The following is a 25,249-nucleotide window of genomic DNA, read 5'->3' on the forward strand; positions in this document are numbered from 1 at the left end:
TCTGATTCTTGGATTATCCACTTTTCTGATACCACTGCCCCAAATTCCCTTCTCGCTGCTACCCCCTTTGTCATTCTGTTCCTTCTCCCTTAAATCCTCCTGTCCTGGAATGCTGCCACCATGCTGACCTCCTGTCTATTCTCAGCCCCAATGTGATGGAACATTTTTGTTTCCTACATTGAATTCTGCTAGCCATTTGGTAAAAGAGACTTTGGACACAAGAAATAGCACCTCCCCCAGAAGCCTTCCTTGATTTTCCCCTCCCCTGGGCTGTCAAGGACTCCATGTCTCCCTCTACAGTGCCCTGATCAGAGACAAGTTCAAGGGCTCAAGGATAGTTGTATGACAGGTGAGCAGAGGCCTAGAGCAAATGGTCTTAGGGCCAAAGGAATGAGAGTGGAGAATACAGCATGATTACAGATGCCCTGGGAGGAGCTGCGAGGTGGGGGGTGATGGAGATGCCTAGGATGCTGGAGGGGTGAGAGCAGACAGAAGTCTGCTGCCAGCTTTGGGGAGGACTGTGCTGGAGGTGGGAGCCCAGGGAGGTCCCGGAACAGAGATAATTTGTAGAGAAGAGGAGGTGAAGGGAAAAACATTTAACTTCACAGCCCTGGAAATACATATCCACCTGCTGTCTGAAAACAAGTTTCATGAAACAGAACTTAATCTTAACACTTTCGAGGCATGATCTGTTCTACTCTTTTCTTTTTCATTGAAAAAATGCTGGCCACACCCTCTAAATTGATCTCACAATCCATTAATGGGTAATGAGTGTTTTCCAACAATTTCTTTTGAAAAAATTAAATTCACAGACAAATAAAAGAACAATGAACATCCATATGCTATTCATCTAGATTCACCAGCTGCTAATATTTTGTCAAATTTGTGCATACTCTGTGTGCGAATATAATACACACACATATATGTGTATGTGTACATGAGTATCACTCATGTGTACACACACCCACAACTGGTTCCCTTTATTCACAGTAGTCATATTCTAGAAAGTCATAATAAACACTGAATTAGAGAATATGGAATCACCGCTCCTAGAGTTAGATTCCTGCAAACTTTTGCTCACATTTCAATTAACCTTGTTTTATGTGTTTCTATTGGAAACCTTATTTAACATATATTTTTGATTCATTAACATTGAGCTCACGGCCCACAGCACTGTGACTTGTGCCTGAGCAAAGCTTCTCTAACAGGTGGATTTTCCCCACGAGGCACATCCCAGCCTTCTTGTGCAGTGAATGGCAGATAGCACTCCAGCACTATACTTGGGGGTGTCTTAAAAAGCAAAATCACCAGCAAAAACCTAAAAATGTAAAAAGTTACCACTAAATAGATCACAGGAAGGAAACTCGTTTCTAGGATGAAACAACTGGAACAAGAGGGCAGAGTGTCACTCCCCGTGTCCCACCTCCACTGGGAACGGGGCAGGCAGGTGACTCAAATTTTCACCCGTCTGGGTATATCTGTGAGCAACTGCCAAAAGATTGATTTGGAGGTTAAAATTGGGAAATAAATTTTAGCAAGTAGGCAAATCTGTAGGTACAGAATCTGTGAATAATGAGGATCACTATGTCCCCTCAACATGTATGCATCTCTTAAGAATAAGGACATTCTCACATAACTAAATCACCACTACTCCACCCTGGAAAACTAACCTCTATCTAACAATGTCATCTATGATGCAGTTCATGGTCAAACTTCTCTTATTTTCCTCAAGAATTTTAAGAGCTATTTTTTTGGAGGGGCAGAATCTACCCACACATTGCATTAACTTTGCTATTCTTTAATATTGGTGTCCCCTTACTTTAAAATAAAATGACATTGGCCATGTGCAGTGGCTCACCCCTATCATCCCAGCCCTGTGAGAGGCTGAGGCAGGAGGGGGATTGCTTGAGACCAGTAGTTCAAGACTAGCCTGGACAACGTTGCCAGATACCATTTCTAAAAAAAAAAAAAACAAAAAACAAAAAATGCTATTGACATATTTGAAGAGTCCAAGCCGGCTGTCTCATGATTAGATCCTGGTGAAAGCTCTTTGGCAGGCTTGCTGCCTGGGTGATACTGTGTACTCCCACATGCCAGAAGGTTCATGGCGGTTTGTCCCTCTGCTGGGGATGCTATTTGATTCCTTGGTCAAAGCGCTGCTCTAGGTGAGGCAAGGGCAGTGCTCTCAGCCACAGGAGAGGGGAGAGGTGAGGGCCTGAAGAGAGGAAGAGGGACCAGATGTTGCTGCCATAGCAAATGGCTCTGGGAGCCCCAGGGGCTGAATCCCGGCCCTGAGAACCAGCGGCCGCCTTTCCTGGGCAGAGGGCCTGCATCTGTCTTGGAGTCTCTCACGTGTTAAAAGCATGAAGAAATATAGTCTGAGGGCTAGTTTTAATGTCCAGTGAAATTAGGGCAAAGTTCCTTTAGGCTTTATATAATTTCTTTTAAGCCCCAGGCTTCAAGTTGGAGGGCTCTAAATGCTTAGGAAATTGTTATGAACAGCAACAAAAGTCAGAATAGCTAATGGCTGACATAGCTTTTTATCTCTGCCGTTGCCTCTGCATGATTTAATATTTAATATGACTGTAGTTAAACCAAGTGTGAACAGCGCAAGCCCAGAGCGTTCCCAGCACCGCTGCCAGGTGGCCGGGAGCCCGCGGTGACGTAACCGCGCCAAACTCGGTGACGCAACCGCGCTGTACTCGGTGACGTAACCAGGCTGTACTCACGAACCCGGACGGAGCGGCCCGCACGTCCGGCCCAGCTCTCGCGCCATCGGCATTTCCTCACAATCATCTGTAAGGCATTTGGGAAACCCATTTGAATTGCCCAATTAGATCACGTTTTCTAAGGGGCCTCCATACAGAAATGCTGCCAATGGCTTCGGCTTCGGCAGAGTCCCCTCCGCACAGTTGGTCTGGCTTTCCGTCTCTTCCTTGATTCCGGCCCTGGGCTGTATCCGGGGGAGACGTTACCACGCCCACTGGCCAACACGGCTCACCCAGGTCATGTGACTCACGGAAATCACGTGACCCGGGCTTGTCTTGGTTACTATGGGGACGGCCTTGCCTTGGCACTCAGGAGCCCTTTCCGCTGTGGTTTCGGGAGTTAAGCAGAAGTTGACGGGTTATTGCTGGCTGGGCATCGTCCAGTGAGCTGGTACCAGCTGTGTTCCCGTGTTGGCCTCCAGCAGTGCCTCTCCCCAGAGGAGGCTGTGTGGTGAGAACGGGCGAAGGTGCCCATTAAAACTCTAATGACTTTCCACAAGGTTGAGCCCCCCTAAAGTCACCCGCAGCTTGGGGTTGAAGACCATAGGCTAAGAGTTAGGTGCAGATTGGAGCCCCAGCTCTGCCCCTTACTGATGTGTGACCATAAGCCCGTTCTTTAATATTGCTCCATCTAAGTCTTCTTATCTGTAAAATGTGGACAACAGGACCTACCTCCAGGTTTGGGGGTAAAGATTGAGTCATTAAATGGCAAGGACGTAGATGAGTGGTGTAATTATTAACTGTTGGCACACACTGCACTTAGTAAGCCCTCGAAAGAGTTGCTGGGGTGAGGCTGAGACACTTCCACGGAGTGCTTGCTACTCTGTGATAGAGTCTCAACGCGCTAGACAAACTCCCCAAGCATAGAAGACTGCGATTTGCTCAGACTTGTGTGATAGTTCCCATGAGATAGTTTCCTGCCAGGGCATCAGGAGAGTAGTGAGGCAGAGATGTTTCTTGCTCTTAGGACACTTATGATATGACTGGGGGTGGCTGTGGGGTGGGGTGTAAAAATCCATGCATAAAAGATAAAAACCAGCATGGTAATGTTGGCCACGTGGCGAGCCTAGGGTCCCAGGGAGTACAGAGACTGGAGGGAGTGCAAGAGTCAGGCGGCAGAGCAAGGCCTGGCAGAGGAGGTGGAGTTGAACATGGAATGCAGCATAGTGCCTCAAGCCATCCTATCCCCTGCTGAGCCCGTGTGAGAGAACCAACTCCTAGTGACAGGTGCCACATTGGAATGACATCAGAGGAACCCCCAGGCCTCTCTGTCCTCAGGTTGGGGTGTTACCTGTGGTCTGCTATAGTTTTCTCACAGGGTCCAGACAGCTACTATGGGTGTTAGTCAAGGTCAGCTTATATGTGAGTCAGGGGAGCTGTGTCCATCTACCTGTGTGTCCACTTAATTATCAATCTGTCTGTCCATAAGTCTGTTTACCTGCCTATCCACTGACCTGTATATGTCTGTCTACTCATTATCCATTTATCAGTCCAACCATCCATCTTTGTTTACATCCACCTGTTCTTCTTTCCATATTTTGATTGCCAGTGCTATTCTACAGAAGATTTGCAGTAGATTACAGAAAACACAAGCCAGCATGCACCAACCCCTTGCCCCCTGCACACACACAACTAGGAATTGGGGAGAGCGACTAAAACTTAGCCTATCTGTAAAGGGTACACCTGGTTACTGCTATAGATGAGACATAGATTTGTCTCCTAGTTACTTTTACAGTTATTGTCACTGAAATAGAAATAATCTACTATTTGTTTAAAACAAAAAATACTTTTTTCTAGCATCTTTCCCTTCATCGTCGTGGAGTGTGGGATTAACTCATTTCTTGCCATGTCCTCTAACAAGACTTTCAGAATCAAGCGGTTTCTGGCCAAGAAACAAAAACAAAATCGTCCCGTCCCCCAGTGGATTCAAATGAAAACCGGTAATAAAATCTGGTACAACTCGAAGAGGAGGCATTGGAGAAGAACCAAGCTGGGTCTGTAAGGAATTGCACACGAGATGGCACATACTTATGCTGTATCAAGGTCCCTGTCATCTTACCACATTAAGCTGAAAATGTCATCAGTTGGACAGTCAGCCACATTTCACTGGGAAAATGATTTTTCTCTTTGTTCATATTCTTTGCCCTAAGAAGCTGGTTCAGTAATAAATATGTGAGACCTTTTGTTTGGAAAAAAAAGTTTTTCTTGTTCTGAGTTCAAAACTATTTCACTGAGTTTTTCCTAAGTTTGGGGAGGGGGGCGAAGGCTGCAGTCTGGTGGTTTCATAAAATGTCTTCTAAATCAGACTGACCTGAGTTCAGATGAATGTCACTCAATAACTGTGTGACCTTGGGTAAGACACTGACTCTCTCTGCATCTCATTTTCCTCATCTGTAAAAAAGCAGGGTAATTAAGTTATTGCCTCAGAGGGCAAAGGATTAATAGTGGTTGTAGTGTCCAGAATTCAGCAAGGCATGGGACACAAAATCAGCCCTCAATATATGGTGGCACTTGTTATTTACAAAGTTAACCAGGTTTTGAGAGCAAGCTCCTGAATGTGGTTGGGCATTTGCATTCACTCTGCTTTGCATGTGTGCCAGCCCTGGATGAGCAGGGAAGATGCTGTCACTTCCCAGTCTCTCCTGTCCATCAGTGATCTGCTTCTGTCCTGTCTCTCAAGGTCTGGTCATGGGCCCGGGGATGGGACTTGGTTAGGCTGCTCTGACCTCGCAGCCCCAGCTGGCAAGTTGATAAGACTCAGCCAATCTTCTCAGTGGCCATCCCTTCATGCTTAAAGATGATCAATTGCATAGGAGAGCAAGGATGCATTCCAGGAATCTCTCCATCCTCAAGCCCCTCTTAAGTAACAGTGTTTCGCTCTTAACATTGCAGCCTGCTGGGGCCTGATTTGCATCCCTAAAGTTTGTAGCTCCCAGATACAAACTGAGCCATCTCTCTTTAGAGATGGAGGGATGTGGGGCAGGGGAAAAGCAGGAGGTGCTGTGGTTTATTCTGTCTCAGACTGAGAGCCTCTGACTTGCTCATTAGTGTGTATTTGTGTGTGAGGGAAGAGAGGATGAGAGTCAAACCATGCCTGATCTATTTTGTTTCTACTTTTAAGTATCACATAAATTATCTCTGGAATCCTCTGGCAGCTGGTAGACTTTGATTCAGCAAAAAATGAATTGTATCCAGTCATGAGTAAAATGACAAATATCTTCAAGATGTTCAGTGTTCTGGGAAAGGGCAGCCATCCTGTGTGGACTCTGCAGACTGCACCTTTCCAAAGAGGAATGCAGCATCTCTCCCTCCAGGGGGGAAGCCAGTGTGGAGCAGGCCTCACTACAGAGGGGCACAGCCTGGCACACACATGGGGTAGGCAGGGATGGGGAGGCTGTGGGTGAAATCTATCCAAACCACCATCTGGGGAGTAGCTGTGAGGGGGGACGCCTGGTAGCGGCAGAGGGAATGGTTACTACTTGATGAGGGGCCCTTCATCTCAGCGGCAGATGCTTACACCAAGTACCCACCCCTAAAACAGGAATAGGTAGTCAAGAATTGGTAGTTACCAGGGCAAGATCAAAGCATATAGACGCCCTCAGAAGATCAAATATCTCTTCCTTTATTTCTTCATTCATTCAACAGAGATTTACCAAAAACAAGATACTTAAAGATATGCCAATACTGGCTCAGTGCCTGTAGCACAGTGAGTAGGGTGCCAGCCACATACACCGAAGTTGGCAGGTTCAAACCCTGCCCAAGCCAGCAAAACAGCAATGACAACTGCAACAAAAAAAATTGCCAGGTGGTGTGGTGGGCACCTATGGTCCCAGATACTCAGGAGGCTGAGGCAAGAGATCGCTTAAGCCCAAGAGTTTGAGGTTGCTGTGAGCTGTGATGCTTTGGCACTCTACCCAGGGCGACAAAGTGGGACTCTGCCTCAAAAACAAACAAACGAACAAAAAAAGAACAAAAAGATACAGCAATATTGAGTAATACTTTCAGTTTCTATCATTATTTGAAAAACAAATACAACTAGGCAGATGTTGACCTGGGCTCCCAAGCACCACCAAGTGATTCTGAGGCTTCTTACTGTCTGTTTAGGGTTGATCTCCCCATTACCCTGTAAACAACACAGAGCTTGGACTTTGTTCATCTGGTGCCATAATGACCCCTTCTCTCTTTCTCTCTCTTTTTTTTTTTGAGACAGAGTCTCACTATGTCACCCTTTGTAGAGTGCTGTGGCGTCACAACTCACAGCAACCTCAAACTCTTGGGCTTAAGAAATTATCTTGTCTCAGCCTCCCAAGTAACTGGGACTACAGGTGCATGCCACAACGCCTGGTTATTTTTTTGTTATAGTTGTCGTCGTGTGGCAGGCCTGGGCTGGATTCGAACCTGCGAGCTTCTGTGTATGTAGCTGGTGCCCTAGTCACTGAGCTACAGGCGCCAAGCCACCACCCCTTCTCTCTTTAATACTTTTCTTGCTTTGACAACTGGTAGTGTTCAAGAAAATTTGCCAAGTGAGAGAGAGGAAGCTACCTTTCCCTGGTCTCTGTTGGTGCAGCCAAGCAGAGGTAGAGATAAAGCAAAAGCGGGCGGTTCCCAGGTGTTTGTGTTTGATTATGTTGCCCAAAGTTTTGATGGGCTACTTCACCCTCCTGGGCCCGCCCTGGATGCCCAGCTGTCTGGAGTCCACTTACGGCCTCTCAGCCCCCTGTGGACAAAGGGGAAGGGCCTGTGAGTTCTGTGATTGATGGTAAAGCTGAGTTAGCAGGTGTTTCCTGAAGAAAACATGTGCTGGTTGCTGTCAGGGCCGGGGTGGAGGTTTCTTATCTAGTAACTGTAGTCTCAGCTCCTGTTACTGAGCTCTGAGGCTGGGCCTGGTGTCCCACCGGGTGCTTTTCACACATTAATACATTTGATGGCCTTTGGAAACACGAGTTTGAACTGTGAGAGCCCTCCATACCTGCACGCCCTGCATTTGCTGCCAAATGCAGATTGAAAATACAGTGTTGTCAGGATGGGAGACCCACAGATACAGAGGGATGGCTTTTCACACACACAGGACCAACTGTGGGACTTGATCCAAACCTCACAAATACCAAGGGATGCCATATATCTGACCAATAATTTTGAAAAAGACTGCATCTTCTTGGTACAGGTGAGGTTAAACTAAGATGTCTGATCAGATAAGGGATCAAAGGCAAAGGTTGTGGGTAGTTTATTCTGGTCTTGGAGGCTTCAATATTCTCCATGTGAAGAGGGAACTGACTTTCATTAACAAAATAAAACAAAGCAAAAAATATGCCAGTAACCTGGTTAAACCAGCATTCTGCCCTCCCAGGGAACAGCATGAAGAGGGGACAGTTTTATTTTTAACTATGTTAATCATGCCCAGGATTGAGTAGCCCCGCTCAGGCTAGACTATTTCTTAAATGGGGGTCTATCCTCCAGCTTTCCTGATGGTTTTGTTTTTGAAAATAAGTGGGACAAATTGGAGTAATGGTTCCATGTCTTTATTACCCTCTAATACCTGTAAAATTTTGCATCTATACCCATAGTCTTTCAGCCTTTCAGGGAGAGCAGAGTTTAAATCTTTCCTCCATCCAGGTTGAGATAGGATAAATAATTCAGAAATGCTTGTGTGCTTGGGATTGGCCTTGTTTTCTTATCTGTAAATTAGGTTCTGATTTTGTCCTGAATAATGAAGATGGTATTTATAAGGCACCTCACACAGTGCCCCCCACATGGACTCTCAGGAAAATGTAGTTTTCAGCACCATTCTTTTTGCTTTTGTCAAGCCAAGGTCAACTCAGCAGTGTTTAGCCTGGCCCTAAGCCTCCTAACTGCTGCCACTGTGTGGTTCGTGGCCACCTGTGCCTGCCCCACAGTGAGACCCCTTCCCAGTCTGGCCCTGGTGTTCTAGCCCCACTGTCCCTCTGCCTGGTGTCCCGACCATGACTTTAGCTGCACCCCTTAGATCATGGGACTTGCTGTGTGTGGTGCTCCTCTGTGCTGAGGTCATGCTGACCTCTCAGACCACATTTCTGGAAAGGAGATTTGGCCCATTTCAGGCTAACCCTGTGGTCAGGGGCCCAGCTCCAAGACTCCTTACCTGAGCATCTAGGAATCAGACCAGCGGGACACGCCACCTTGAAAAGAAAAAGCTACTGTGTGCCTGGGAATGTATATTAAGAAGAGATTTGTCTGCAGATTTAAAAAATTACTTTGTTGATTTAATTAAACAATTTCTTTCTGGAAACAATGAAATTTCGGCAAGCACATATTTAATTTATGTGAATTGAATAATTTGCTAGATGAAAGAGAAAGAGGGGAATGTGTTCTCTTTCTTTCTCACACATGTGCACACGTGTACACACACACACATACAGACAGACACACACAATGGTCTGGGTGCTTGTTCCTGCCAACTCTCCCAGTGATTACAGACCTGGTGAGCAAAAGTGGAGTAAGGCCTTTTTTCTGTAGGTCTCAGTTTTTATGAACTGTACCCAGAGTGAGTATTTTTTTTTTGCTTTAGTGTTGCAAGATTTTTATTGTAACATGACCCATCTTCTCCATTTCATACTGAACTGAAAAAATGAATGCGTTGTAATCAAGAAGGAAATGTTGGCTCTGTTAGATGTTCTGAGAGATACTGTCTTCAACATGGTGCTGTCCTGAGGAATTTTCAGGAGTACTTTAATCATCCATGATTCTATGTTTAGTTTTAGGTACATATAACAGAAAACTCAAGTAAGTGACTTAAACAAAATGAAATGCTAATTTATTTTCAACAAAATAGTGTCTGTCTGGGTGCAGTGGCTCATGCCTGAAATTCCATTACATCGGGAGGCCAAGGTAGAGAGATGCTTGAGGCCAGAAGCTGGAGACCAGTTGGGGCAACAGAGTGACACCTGTCTCTAAAAAAAATAAAAATAGAAAAAGTCAGCTGGCATAAGTCTGTAGTCCCAGCTACTTGGAAACTTACATGGGAGGATCATTTGAGCCCAGGAGTTAAGAGATTGCAGTGAACTATGATCATGTCACCGTGTTCCAGCCTGGATGACAGAGAAAGACCCTGTCTCTAAAAGAAGTGTCCAGAGATAAAAATATAAAAGCTGGTCCAGGCTGGTGACTCCACGGTTGTCAGAGACCTAGGCTCTGCCTGGCTTCTGATTATAGGCACATGTTTTCCAACTCGAAGTTGTCTCATGAGAAACACCTTAGACTTGACATTCTAGGAAAGGAGAAGTGGGGAGGGAGAAAAGAGCAAAATATGACCCTCTAAGCCACTCTCTGATAAGTTAAGATTATGAGGTCTGACAATTAAGCTCACAAACTCACCCTATAAATGTGCTCCGTACCTCATTGCTTAATATCACTATGGTCACCTTTGTAGTCCTCCCTTTGGCCATCTGGTGACCATAGTGATATTCAGCAATGGGGTATGGAGCACATTTTCTAGGATGAGTTTGAGAACTTAATTGTCTGACCTTGTACAATGACAGCTCTGATAGACATTCCAGAAAAAGAGTTCTAAAATGGTTTTGAGGAGTGGACTAGGCAGTGATGCTGGTACACAGCTTCTCAGGGGAGTACCCCAGAGGTGACCATCGTGATACAAAGCAGTCAGCCAGGTAGCACTTTTCTAGGATGAGTTTGCAAACTTAATTGTCCAACCTCATATGTGTATGTGGCATTGGCTACATCTAACATCAGGGGAGACTGGGAAATAGGAGGCTTCAGCTGTGCAACTATCACCAAAGATAGACTGGGATTCTATGCATATGGGAGAAGGTGCAAATGAATGATGGGGAGGAAATAGTCTCTGCCATGATCTTCCACTTTATGAGCTGACTGTAAATTCAATCTCCATGTAAGGTAGATCTCCAATGCGACTCAGAGCCCTCTGTCCTCCAGGGCTCCTTGTGACTTACTTGTTCCTGAAAGGCAGATGTGCTGGGCCCCAGCTGACACAAGTGAGTTTGCTCTACAATTTGCATGAAGAGAAGCCCTGGGGGACAAAGGAAGAACATGAGCAGCACAGGAACAAGCGTGGGGCAGGTGCGGGAAGGAAGAGGCAGAGCTCAGCTGGCTGGGAGCCATGGAGGCAGGAGCTTTAGCTGTGGTTGACCAGTGGCGGGTTGTGTCAGGAAAGGTTTAGGAGCATATAAGGCACTCACTTCAGGAGCAGGCATTCACTGGTGAGGGAGCTGTTTCTCTGCCCACATGCAAATGTACCCCTCAATGCCTGGAACTGGTCAGCTTTCTTTTATCCAACTTACCTCTCTAGTCTGCCTGTGTCTTGATAGTCTCTAGGATTATTCTGAGAAAATGCAGCCTGAGGAGGTAAGCAGACAAGTACACCAAGACAGATACATAAGTGAAAGATTCTGTACCCAAGGATAAAAGATTATTCTGAGGTGCGAGACAAAGGAAAACAGAATCCCCATTCAGGAGAAATCATGTGGTCTTTATTTCCACTTGGATGCAGGTGGGGTGAAATCAAGAAATGAATTCCACACATGGGTTATGGAGGCTGGGGATCTAAAGGATCTGGGAGCGCAGCAATTGGTGGCATTCCTATTTCCTGGGAGGGACCTGAGTCTGACCCTTCCTGGGCAGGGCAGGTCTATTTGGGAAGGTACACCTGATTCTATCAATAAGGATGTTCAAAGAGTAAAAAAATCAGCCACGAATGTTCCAGAAGTTTATCAGTAGCATATCAGTTAAATTATGAAACAGCCATCTAAGGAATTCTGTGGGGTCATTAAGAAGAAGTCAGTATTTATCTATTCACTGGCATAAGATGAGCTCCTTGACATACCACAGAGTGATAAAAGTGTCACTAATCACCATTCATAGTAGTATCTCGTTTACATAAAATGTTAAAAAAAATAGGTAACATATCCGTATTTATGCAGAGAGCAATAGTGCAAAGGGTGTGTTTATTCCTAGATGTTTGAATTACATGTTAAGTAATCTTGTATTGTCTTTTATACTTTCCTATGCTGATTGAACATATTAAAAGTGTGTCATCTTTATAACAAGAATAAATTAGAAAAAAATTCCAAAAGTGAAAAACTGGAAGAAACATCTCCAATGGTCATGTGTTCAAGTTGGGGTTATAAATGTCTTTTTTCCCCTTTCTTCTTATTTCCCTCCCAGACTTTCTATAGCATGATTATGATGATTGTAATAGGAAAAATGAATACAAAATGGTTCCAAGAAGATAATAGTAATTGTCTTCTAGGAGATGATTATAGATGCTTTTGTGTCCATAATCTTATATCTGCATAACAACTCAGCAATCTGTCTATCAAGCCAATGCTGGGGGTGAGAAATGACAATAAAGGAAAAAAGAAAGGACATCAAGAACAAAGAAATTGAGAGAGACCCTTAATCTATTTCCTACTAATGTGGGGATCCCCACCTTTACATCCTATCACAAGGAATCCAGGCTTTCCTTGCACAGCTGCAGCAGCTGTCAAGCTGGAAGTCTGCAGAGTCCACGGTTTAACAGCTCTATTTGTTAGAAAGTCCCTGGTCAAACTGATGTGAGCTCTGTCTCCTTGCATCTTGTACCCCTGGTCTCTGGTTCTACTCTGTGGGATAACAAGAGGCAGGTCTCTTCAACCATGACCAAATGCCCTTGGCCATGGCTTTCAAACTGCTCTGTGAAAGCCGGGTTTCCCAGAGCTGCTTCTTCCAAACAGGTTCCATTTTGAACTGCGATGTTCCTGTAAAAACCAAGGTGGGCACTGACCATGTCAGTTCAGGTCCAACCTGGCCAGCTTCGAACCTCACAGGAATGGTGTTTCCTTGCCCTGGGCCTGGCTGTTTGTTCACAGGTGTGCTCAGGCCCTGCAACTCCAGCCACCTGGCCCCTTCCTGGTGCTCCAAGATTTGCCCATTTCCCAAGGCTCTGGAGCCTCCTGCCAACTTTCTCAGAGGGCATAGCTCCCTAGTAAATTCCATTTTCCGCTTAGTTAGTCAAGGTCAGTTTCTTTTCTTTGCAGTAGAGAATTCTGGATGGTACAGATGGCATTTGCCTCTGTTACAAATAGAGACCACCATGATGGTTCATACTGAGACTATGGTTATTCAAATCCACCCCACTCCACCCCTCTTTTCTTTATACTGAAGCCACCACTAAGGGATATCGCTCCATCTTGTGCATGTAAAAGTGATCTTTAGTTTTTACCCTTTGGTCTATCTCCATTAAATTTAATTTTGTTGGTTTGGTCAATCTTGATTGAGATTACTTTGAATCTGGATGCTTGGATTTCATGTATCTCACTCCTCTAAGTTCTTTATTATCTGCAGATAACATCAGAAAGAATTTCAGGTCTTTATCCAAGGCATTGATAAAACAAGGCAATAATAATAATATGACTTTAATCATGAAATATTTCAAATATTTTAATCATGAGAAGTGCAGAAGAATTGAATCATACAACACAACCATGGGCCACTGTCCAGATTGTACCACATTTACTTCTTGATGTGACACCGCCAACCAATCATGAGAATGTGGGATGGAAGTGGGACTATGAACCGATATTTACATTCAGAAGAGAGGCTGTAGGACATTCAAATAAAATGAAAAATGGAGATGCCAGGAAGAGGCAGAGCAAGATGGCGGCCGAGTAACAGCTTCCTTGCATCTGGGCACCGTGAGTCTGGGGAGATAGGACTCCAGGCATCTCTGGTTCGTGGGATCTGCCTATCATCACCCCCGTGAGGATACAGGGAGTCAGCGAGAGACTTCTGGACCCCAAGAGGAGGACTAAAACAGTGGAAAAACGGCAAGTGGTCACATGTGTTCAATCCGTCTAAACCCGCCTGCAACTGTAAGTTCAGTAGCAGTGAGACTGCAAACCAGAAAGGCCTTACCTGTGAACTGTTTTGGTGTCTTTGGACTTGGCACTCAGTTGAACTGCCTTGGGGAGAGCCTGAGCGGGAGTGCGGAGAACTTTGGCCATTGTCTAGGGCCCCAGTCTGAGCCGCTGAGCCAGACGGAGCTAATAGTGTTTGGCTGTGGGTCACAGGAAGCCATTGTGAGCAATATACCCTGGCAATCTCCGCCCTCAGGGTCGCAGAGCTAGAATCGGGTGGGAGCTGGTAACCCAGCAACCAAGTAGCCTAAGGGTGGCGTCTGAGCTGCCTTGCAGCCCTAACCCTCAGGGTCAGAGTGAGACCGGTTTTGGCACACTGGGTAAGTGGATAGCCACTTCAGCAGTGATTTCAGCGACAAGCACTTTCCTGGGAAAGTTTCTGCTCAGCAAGTTTACAAGTTCAAAGTGCCTTCTAAGTGGGCTGAAGAGAGATTTAGGGTGTCTACCTGCTGGGGTTTGAGAAATCAGCAGCCTCCAGTTGTATCAGAACTGTGATTAACATCTCATACCCCAGAAGACCACGTGTTGCCCAGACAATATTCAATAACATATACACACTGCTTGGTTTTTGGTTGTGTTTTTTTTTTTTTTTGGTTTGGTTGTTTTTTTTGTTTATTTTGATGTTGTTTTGTTTTTAATTTCAACCTTTTCCATACAGATCCTTTTTCTTTCTCAATTTTTCTAGTTTAATTATAATTTCCCATTGCTGCCTTTTTCAATAACTAGAACTTAATTTTTGCTAGTATTTCTGCTATTATTTGGTTTTTCACCCAATTTTATCCCGTAAAGTTTTCTGTTTGCTTGTTTTGGTTTGATTTATAGCATTTTTGTCTTTCCTCTCTACTTGGTGGAGGTGGGGTACTGTGTCTGATCAGGTTAGCAAAGACCTGCTGACCTTAAGGGAACCACCCAACTGGGCACCCCCAGAAGGTGGGTTTTTTTTAAGGTTGTGTCAAAGTACCCTACTGTACACCTATATTGCTCTGTCTCCCTCTTTTTGTGCCTCTCTTCTTTTTCTCAATATTCCTTTTACCCACGCTCTCTCCTTTCTCTATTTTTCTTATCACTCGGTCCTCCTTTCTTTCATCCCTTTTTTGCTCTAAAACCTTCTCAACCTTCTGGTCCTGTAACCCTTAGTCCACAGAAACGAGAACTTAAAGAGCAAGAGGAAGTGAAAGGAAAACTAGGGCAAGGAAACAGATAAAAGAAATCACTCATGAGGAAGAATCAGTAGAAAACTCCAGGCAACATGAAGAACCAGTCCAGAACAACCCCGCCAAGGGACCATGAGGTAGCTACTGCAGAGGATTCCACCTATAAAGAAATGTTAGGAATGACAGAAAGGGAATTTAGAATACACATGATGAAAACAATGAAAGAAATGATGGAAACAATGAAGGAAACTGCTAATAAACTGGAAAATAACCAAAAGGAAATCCAAAAACAGAATCAAATAAGAGATGAACGATATGAAGAATATAAAAAGGATATAGCAGAGCTGAAGGAACTGGAACAGTCAAATAGGGAACTTAAAGATGCAATGGAGTGTATCAGCAACAGGTTAGACCATGCAGAAGAAAGAATTTCAGAGGTAGAAGACAAAGTTCTTGAGATAACTCAGATAGTAAAAGAGGCAGAAAAGAAGAGAGAAAGCAGAACGTTCACTGTCAGAATTATGGGACTTTATGAAGCATTCCAACATACGAGTTATAGGAATCCCAGAAGGGGAAGAAGAATGCCCCAGAGGAATGGAAGCCATACTAGAGAATATTACAAAAGAAAATTTCCCAAATATCACCAAAGATTCTGACACACTGCTTTCAGAGGGATATCGGACCCCAGGTCACCTAAACTCTAACCGAGCTTCTCCAAGACACATTGTGATGAACCTGTCCAAAGTCAAGACAAAAGAAAAGATTTTGCAAGCTGCCAGGGGTAAGCGCCAGTTGACTTACAGGGGCAAATCCATCAGAGTGACCGCAGACTTCTCTAATGAAACTTTCCAAGCAAGAAGACAATGGTCATCTATCTTTAATCTACTTAAACAGAACAATTTCCAGCCCAGAATTCTGTACCCTGCTAAGCTAAGCTTCAAAATTGACGGAGAAATCAAATCATTTACGGATATACAAACATTGAGGAAATTCGCCACAACAAGACCAGCTGTATAGGAAATACTTCAACCTGTTCTGCACACTGACCACCACAATGGATCAGCAGCAAACTAAGAACTCAGAAATTAAAGGACAGAACCTAACCTCCACACTGATGCAAAAGATAAAACTAAGCAGTGGACTCTGACAAAATAAGACGAATAGAATACTACCACACTTATCAATTATCTCAATAAATGTTAATGGCTTGAATTCCCCACTGAAGAGACATAGATTGGCTGACTGGATAAAAAAACACAAGCCATCCATTTGCTGTCTGCAAGAAACACACCTGGCTTCAAAAGACAAATTAAAACTATGAGTCAAGGGTTGGAAGACAATTTTTCAGGCAAATGGAATTCAGAAGAAAAGAGGAGTTGCAATCTTATTTTCAGATACACGTTGATTTACAGCAACTAAAGTCAAAAAAAGACAAAGATGGTCACTTTATATTGGTTAGGAGAAAAATACAACAAGAAGAGGTTTCAGTTCTAAATATTTATGCACCCAATTTAAATGCTCCCAGATTCTTGAAACACACCTTACTCAGTCTTAGCAATACGATATCTGATAATACCATAATAACAGGGGACCTTAACACTCCTCTTACAGAGCTGGACAGATCCTCTAAACAGAAATTAAACAAGGATATAAGAGATTTAAATGAGACCCTAGAACAACTCTGCTTGATAGACGCATATACAACACTCCATCCCAAAGATAAAGAATATACATTCTTCTCATCACCCCAGGGAACATTCTCCAAAATTGATCATATCCTGGGACACAAAACAAATATCAACAGAATCAAAAGAATTGAAATTTTACCTTGTATCTTCTCAGACCATAAGGCACTAAAGGTGGAACTCAACTCTAACAAAAACGCTCGACCCCACCCAAAGGCATGGAAATTAAACAATCTTCTGTTGAATAACAGATGGGTGCAGGAAGAAATAAAACAGGAAATCATTAACTTCCTTGAGCATAACAACAATGAAGACACAAGCTACCAAAACCTGTGGGATACTGCAAAAGCAGTTTTGAGAGGAAAATTCATTGCTTTAGATGCCTACATTCAAAAAACAGAAAGAGAGCGCATCAACAATCTCACAAGAGATCTTATGGAATTGGAAAAAGAAGAACAATCTAAGCCTAAACTCAGTAGAAGAAAAGAAATATCCAAAATCAAATCAGAGATCAATGAAATTGAAAACAAAAGAATCATTCAGAAAATTAATGAAACAAGGAGTTGGTTTTTTGAAAAAATAAATAAAATAGATAAGCCATTGGCCAGACTAATGAGGAATAGAAAAGTAAAATCTCTAGTAACCTCAATCAATATGATAAAGGGGAAATAACAACTGATCCCACAGAGATACAAGAGATCATCTCTGAATACTACCAGAAACTCTATGCCCAGAAATTTGACAATGTGAGGGAAATGGATCAATATTTGGAATCACACCCTCTCCCTAGACTCAGCCAGGAAGAAGTAGAGCTCCTGAACAGACCAATTTCAAGCACTGAGATCAAAGAAACAATAAAAAAATCTTCCAACCAAAAAATGCCCTGGTCCAGATGGCTTCACTCCAGAATTCTATCAAACCTTCAAGGAAGAGCTTATTCCTGTACTGCAGAAATTATTCCAAAAAATTGAGGAAGAAGGAATCTTCCCCAGCACATTCTATGAAGCAAACATCAACCTGATACCAAAACCAGGAAAAGACCCCCCAAAAAGGAGAATTTCAGACCAATCTCACTCACGAATATAGATGCAAAAATTCTCAACAAGATCCTAGCCAATAGATTACAGCTTATCATCAAAAAAGTCAATCATGATCAAGTAGGCTTCATCCCAGGGATGCAAGGCTGGTTTAACATACGCAAGTCTATAAACTTTATCCACTATATTAACAGAGGCAAAAATAAAGATCACATGATCCTCTCAATAGATGCAGAAAAAGCATTTGATAAAATCCAGCACCCTTTTCTAATTAGAACACTGAAGAGTATAGGCATAGGTGGCACATTTCTAAAACTGATTGAAGCTATCTATGACAAACCCACAGCCAATATTTTACTGAATGGAGTAAAACTCAAAGCTTTTCCTCTTAGAACTGGAACCAGACAAGGTTGTCCTCTGTCACCTTCACTATTCAACATGGTGCTGGAAGTTCTAGCCAATACAATTAGGCAAGACAAGGAAATAAAGGGAATCCAAATGGGAGCAGAGGAGGTCAAACTCTCCCTCTTTGCTGACGACATGATCTTATACTTAGAGAACCCCAAAGACTCAACCACAAGACTCCTAGAAGTCATCAAAAAATACAGTAATGTTTCAGGATATAAAATCAATGTCCACAAGTTAGTAGCCTTTGTATACACCAATAACAGTCAAGATGAGAAGCTAATTAAGGACACAACTCCCTTCACCATAGTTTTAAAGAAAATGAAATACCTAGGAATATACCTAACGAAGGAGGTGAAGGACCTCTATAAAGAAAACTATGAAATCCTCAGAAAGGGAATACCAGCAATGGAAGAACATACCATGCTCATGGATGGGAAGAATCGACATTGTTAAAATTTCTATACTTCCCAAAGCAATCTACCTATTCAATGCCATTCCTATCAAAATACCAACATCGTACTTTCAAGATTTGGAAAAAATGATTCTGTGTTTTGTATGGAACGAGAAAAAAACCCATATAGCTAAGGCAGTTCTTAGTAATAAAAATAAAGCTGGGGGCATCAGGATACCAGATTTTAGTCTGTACTACAAAGCCATAGTGCTCAAGACAGCATGGTACTGGCACAAAAACAGAGACATAGACACTTGGAATCGAATTGAAAACGAAGAAATGAAACTAACATCTTACAGCCACCTAATCTTCGATAAACCAAACAAAAACTTACCTTGGGGGAAAGACTCCCTATTCAATAAGTGGTGTTGGGAGAACTGGATGTCTACATGTAAAAGACTGAAACTAGACCCACACCTTTCCCCACTCACAGAAATGGATTCAAGATGGATAAAGGACTTAAATTTAAGGCATGAAACAATAAAAATCCTCCAAGAAAGCATAGGAAGATATTGGCCTGGGGAAAGACTTCATGAAGAAGACTGCCATGGCAATTGCAACAACAACAAAAATAAACAAATGGGACTTCATTAAACTGAAAAGCTTCTGTACAGCTAAGGAGACAATAACCAAAGCAAAGAGACAACCTACACAATGGGAAAGGATATTTGCATATTTTCAATCAGACAAAAGCTTGATAACTAGGATCTATAGAGAACTCAAATTAATCCACATGAAAAAAGCCAACAATCCCATATATCAATGGGCAAGAGACATGAATAGAACTTTCTCTAAAGACGACAGACGAATGGCTAACAAACACATGAAAAAATGTTCATCATCTCTATATATTAGAGAAATGCAAATCAAAACAACCCTGAGATAACATCTAATCCCAGTGAGAATGGCCCACATCACAAAATCTCAAAACTGCAGATGCTGGCGTGGATGTGGAGAGAAGGGAACACTTTTACACTGCTGGTGGGACTGCAAACTAGTACAACCTTTCTGGAAGGAAGTATGGAGAAACCTCAAAGCACTCAAGCTAGACCTCCCATTTGATCCTGCAATCCCATTACTGGGCATCTACCCAGAAGGAAAGAAATCCTTTTATCATAAGGACACTTGTACTAGACTGTTTATTGCAGCTCAATTTACAATCGCCAAAATGTGGAAACAGCCTAAATGCCCACCAACCCAGGAATGGATTAACAAGCTGTGGTATATGTATACCATGGAATACTATTCAGCCATTAAAAAACATGGAGACTTTACATCCTTCGTATTAACCTGGATGGACGTGGAAGACATTATTCTTAGTATAGCATCACAAGAATGGAGAAGCTTGAATCCTATGTACTCAATTTTGATATGAGGACAATTAATGACAATTAAGGTTATGGCGGGGAAGCAGAAAGATGGACGGAGGGAGGGGGTTGGGGCCTTGGTGTGTGTCACACTTTATGGGGGCAAGACATGATTGCAAGAGGGACTTTACCTAACAATTGCAATCAGTGTAACCTGGCTTATTGTACCCTCAATGAGTCCCCAACAATAAAGAAAAAAAAAAGAACACACACACACACACACACACAAACAAAAATTCAGATGCCGAAACCCTACAACTGAGAAATGTCATTTCCATGTGTATACTCTAAATCAAGTCTTTCATGGTACACAGAGAGCTAAGTAGTAGGATGCAGGTTGTAATAGAAATGATATACTATATTCATAAAATGAAATATCATTACCAAAATACATTAATTAGATCAAATTTATCAACATGGATAAATCTCAAATATATAGTGTTGAATGAAAAGAGGAAGTTACAAAAGAACATGGCTGGTATGAAACTGTTCATAAATTTTTAAAGAAGAAAAAATTCTATATGTAGTTTTTGATAACTCTGTGTGTGGTAAAAGTTTAAAAACACGTGGAGGGAACACGTATCAATTTCACACTAGTGCTTATTTCTTAGGGAGGAAGCTATATGAAAGAAATGGTGTGAGAGGGACACTTGCTGATTCTGTAATGAATTATATGAAAATAGTTTTAAACTAATCTTTTTAGAGATCTTTGCAGTTATTAAAGCCCTTGGTGCTGCAGATGACCTTTGGGGTCATACTGATTTGGCTCAAATCCCGGCTCTGAGCTGTACAACCACACTAAGTTGTTTAAACTCCCTGAACATCAGTTTTGTCATCTGTTAAATGGGAAGGACAATGAAGCTATTTTATTTATTTATGTTGCAGTTTGGCCGGGGCTGGTTTGAACCTGCCACCCTCGGTATGTGGGGCCAGTGCCCTACTTACTGAGCCACAGGCGCCACCCCAATTAAGCTATTTTTTTGTTGCAGTTTGGCCGGGGCTGGGTTCGAACCCACCACCATCGGTATATGGGTCCAGCACCCAGCTCACGGAGCCACAGGCGCTGCCCCAATTAAGCTATTTTACAGAATTGCTGTGAGGATTGAATTGTATCAGGCATGTGAACCGTTTAGCACAGTGCCTGGTCTGCAGTAAGTGCTGAATAAATAGTAAATATTAGTTTCTTTCCTCTCGCTGAGCTAGTGAAGCATCAATGGAAAGGGTAGGAATAGAAAGTAGCAGGCTGGGAGGGCAGGGAGGAAGCCCAGTGAGAGTTGTATTTACAACCATTGCTGGGAAGAGCACCAGGGGACAGAAGAACTGGGGACTCTGAGCACAGAGCAAGAGGCAGGGGGTAAAACAGCTGGAAGCCCACAGGGAGAAACTACCCAACACAGCAAGTAACCCAATCCCGTGGACCGAGCAGGGAATCGTGGCAAACTGGAGACCCAAAGAAGAAAACACACTTTCACTCCCGGAAGGAGATGCAATAGGAAAGAAAACAGCCCCAGACTGGAGCGGGCAGCCCACCTACAGCCTTGTCTCTCCCCCGGGGCTGCGCCGCCCCTGGGCCTGCCTTTTTCAGGTTACTTCTTTCTAAATCCTCTGCAACTGTACTCAGGCTCTGTCTGGAAACCAGATGGAAGGGGATGGTCCCGACTTCTCCTGAAATAGTCTCCACTCACCTTACCGTGAGCTTGCAGGAACTATGGTTTGAATAATGGGATCCCTCCAAAATTCAGGTGTTGGGACTTAATGGCTAATGTGATAGTATTTTTTTTTATTTATTAAATCATAGCTGTGTACATTAATGCGATCATGGGGCACCATACACTGGTTTTTTTTTTTTATTAAATCATAACTGTATACATTGATATGATCATGGGGCATCATACATTCGCTTCATAAACCATTTGACACATTTTTATCACAGTGGTTAACATAGCCTTTCCGGCGTTATCTCAGTTACTGTGCCAAAACATTTACATTCTACATTTACCAAGTTTTGCAAATACCCCTGTAATATGCACCACAGGTGTGATCCCACCGATCCCCCTCCCTCTACCCACCCCCCCTTCCCACTTCCCCCTATTGTTAAGTTGTAGCTGGGTTATAGCTTTCATGTGAGAGTCCCAAATTAGTTTCATAGTAGGGCTGTGTACATTGGGTACTTTTTCTTCCATTCTTGGGATACTTTACTAAGAAGAATATGTTCCAGCTCCATCCATGTAAACATGAAAGAGGTAAAGTCTCCATCTTTCTTTAAGGCTGCATAGTATTCCATGGTATACATATACCACAATTTATTCATCCATTCGTGGATCGATGGGCACTTGGGCTTTTTCCATGACTTGGGAATGCAAATTAATACATTCCTTTTGGAAAGATATATGGAGAACACTCAGAGATCTAAAAATAGATCTGCCATTCAATCCTGTAATTCCTCTGCTGGGCATATACCCAGAAGACCAAAAATCACAACATACACTGGTTTTATAGACCATCTGACATATTTTCATCACATTGGTTAACATAGACTTCCTGGCATTTTCTTAGTTATTCTGGTAAGACATTTATATTCTACATTTACTAAGTTTCACATGTACCCTTGTAAGATGCACCATAGGTGTAATCCCACCAATCACCCTCCCTCTGCCCATCCTCCCCCCTCCATCCCCTTCCTCTCCCCCTTCCCCATATTCTTAGGTTATAATTGGGTTATAGCTTTCATATGAAAGCCATATATTAGTTTCATAGTAGGGCTGAGTACATTGGATACTTTTTCTTCCATACTTGAGATACTTTACCAAGAAGAATATGTTCCAGCTCCATCCATGTAAACATGAAAGAGGTAAAGTCTCCATCTTTCTTTAAGGCTACATAATATTCCATGTTGTACAGATACCACAATTTATTAATCCATTCGTGGATCGATGGGCACTTGGGCTTTTTCCATGACTTAGCAATTATGAATTGGGCTGCAATAAACATTCTGGTACAAATATCTTTGATATAATTTGATTTTTGTTCTTCTGGGTATGTACCTAATAGATGAATTATAGGATTGAGTGGCAAATCTATTTTTAGTTCTCTAAGTGTTCTCCAAACATCTTTCCACAAGGAATGTATTAATTTGCATTCCCACCAGCAGTGTAGAAGTGTTCCCTTTTCTCCACATCCACGCCAACATCTCTGGTCTTTGGATTTTGTGATATGGGCCAATCTTACTGGAGTTAGATGATATCTTAAAGTAGTTTTGATTTGCATTTCTCTGATGATTAAGGATGATGAGCATTTTTTCATAAGTCTGTAGGCCATGCGCCTGTCTTCTTCAGAGAAGTTTCTCTTCAAGTCCCTTGTGCAACCTGAGATGGGATCACTCGTTCTTTTCTTACAATACGTTTGAGTTCTCTGTGGATTCTGGTTATTAAACCTTTGTCAGAGACTACTTGCTTTACTTACTGTGTTCTTAGCTGTGCAGAAGCTTTTTAGTTTGATCAGGTCCCAGTAGAGTATTTTTGAAGCTGCTTCAATTGCCCAGGGGGTCCTCCTCATAAAATACTCGCCCAGACCGATTTCTTCAAGGGTTTTCCCTGCACTCTCTTCTAGTATTTTTATAGTTTCATGTCTTAAGTTTAAATCTTTAATCCAGTGAGAGTCTATCTTAGTTAATGGTGAAAGGTGTGGGTCCAGTTCCAGTCGTCTATAGGTTGCCAGCCAGTTCACCCAGCACCATTTGTTAAATAGGGAATCTTTTCCCCACTGAATGTTTTTAATTGGTTTGTCAAAGATCAAATAATGGTAAGTAGCTGGATTCACCTCTTGGTTCTCTATTCTGTTCCAGTCATCTACTTCTCTGTTTTTCTGCCAGTACCATGCTGTTTTGATCACTATTGATTTATAGTATAGTCTGAGGTCTGGTAGCGTGATTCCTCCTGCTTTATTTTTATTTCTGAGTAATGTCTTGGCTATTCAAGGTTTTTTCTGATTCCATATAAAACAAAATACTATTTTTTTAAGATCTTTAAAGTAAGACAGTGGAGCTTTAATAGGGATTGCATTAAAATTGTATATTGCTTTGGGTAGTATGGACATTTTAACAATGTTGATTCTTCCCAGCCATGAGCATGGTGTGTTTTTCCATTTGTTAACATTTTCAGCTATTTCTTTTCTTAGAGTTTTGTAAGAATTTTCTTAGAGTCTTTATAGAGATCTTTCATATCCTTTGTTAGATAAACTCCCAAATATTTCATCTTCTTTGGCACTACTGTGAATGGAATAGAGTCCTTAACTGTTTTTTCAGCTTGACTATTGTTGGTATATATAAACATTTATGAATGTTGATTTTGGAACCTGAGACACTCCTGTATTCCTTGATCACTTCTAAGAGTTTTGTAGTAGAATTTTTAGTTCCTGGTGTTTTCCAGATATACAATCATATCATCTGTGAAGAGCAAAAGTTTGATCTCTTCTGACTCTATATGTATACCCTTGATCACCTTTTCTTCCCTAATTTTGATGGCAAAAACTTCCATTACTATGTTAAAGAGCAGTGGAGACAATGAGCAACCTTGTTTGGTGCCTGATCTGAGTGGAAATGATTTCAATTTAACTCCATTGAATACGATATTGGCTGTGGGTTTGCTGTAGATGACCTCTGTCAGTTTAAGAAATGTCCCTTCTATACCAATTTTCTTAAGTGTTCTGATTATGAAGGGATGCTAGATATTATCAAAAGCTTTTTCTGCATCAATTGAGAGAATCATATGGTCTTTGTTTTTTAATTTGTTTATGTGCTGAATTATACTTATAGATTTACGTATATTGAACCAGCCTTGAGACCCTGGGATAAAACTGACTTGGTCATGGTGTATAATTTGTTTGATGTGTTGCTGGATTCTGTTTGTTAGGATCTTGTTGAATATTTTTGCATTTATATTCATTAGTGATATTAGTCTATAATTTTCTTTTCTTGTTGGGTCTTTTCCTGGTTTGGGGATCAGGGTGATGTTTGTTTCATAGAATGTGTTGGGTAGTATTCCTTATTTTTCTATACTTTGGAACAGGTTGAGTAATATAGGTACTAGTTCCTCTTTAAAGGTTTGTAGAATTCTGATGTGAAGCCATCTGGTCCCAGGCTGTTCTTTTTAGGGAGGTTTTGTATGGTTGATGCTATTTCAGAACTTGATATAGGCCTATTCAACATTTCCACTTGATTCTGGCTAAGTCTTGGAAGGTGGTGTGCTTCCAAGTATTGGTCAATTTCCTTCAGATTTTCATGGTTCTGAGAATAAAGTTTCTTGTAATATTTATTAAGGATTTTTTTAATTTCTGAGGAGTCTGTTGTTATTTCATCTTTGTCATTGCTGATTGATGAAATTAGAGATTTTACTCTTTTTTTTTTACTGGTTAGATTAGCCAAAGGTTTATCTATTTTATTGACATTTTCAAAAAACCAACTTTTTGATTTATTGA

General features: G+C 42.2%; 1 protein-coding gene across 2 annotated transcripts; it reads left to right on the forward strand.

The window, feature by feature from the left end:
- Positions 1-2,717: 2,717 nt before the first annotated feature.
- Positions 2,718-4,952, forward strand: LOC128587235 (60S ribosomal protein L39-like). 2 transcript variants are annotated; one of them, XM_053593170.1, is made up of 2 exons: positions 2,718-2,798; positions 4,566-4,952. In XM_053593170.1, the coding sequence occupies exon 2, from the start codon at positions 4,615-4,617 to the stop codon at positions 4,768-4,770; it is 156 nt and encodes a 51-aa protein (XP_053449145.1). In that variant the 5' UTR covers positions 2,718-2,798; positions 4,566-4,614; the 3' UTR covers positions 4,771-4,952. The 2 variants fall into 2 exon arrangements, with proteins under 2 accessions (XP_053449145.1, XP_053449144.1); XM_053593169.1 differs by lacking the exon at positions 2,718-2,798 and adding an exon at positions 3,071-3,219.
- Positions 4,953-25,249: the final 20,297 nt, after the last annotated feature.

The sequence above is a fragment of the Nycticebus coucang genome, chromosome 6, assembly GCF_027406575.1.
Source record: "Nycticebus coucang isolate mNycCou1 chromosome 6, mNycCou1.pri, whole genome shotgun sequence".
NCBI lineage: Eukaryota > Metazoa > Chordata > Mammalia > Primates > Lorisidae > Nycticebus > Nycticebus coucang.

Coding starts and splice junctions, on each gene's coding strand:
- LOC128587235 (XM_053593170.1), top strand. CDS start 4,615: ATGTCCTCTAACAAGACTTTCAGAATCAAGCGGTTTCTGGCCAAGAAA.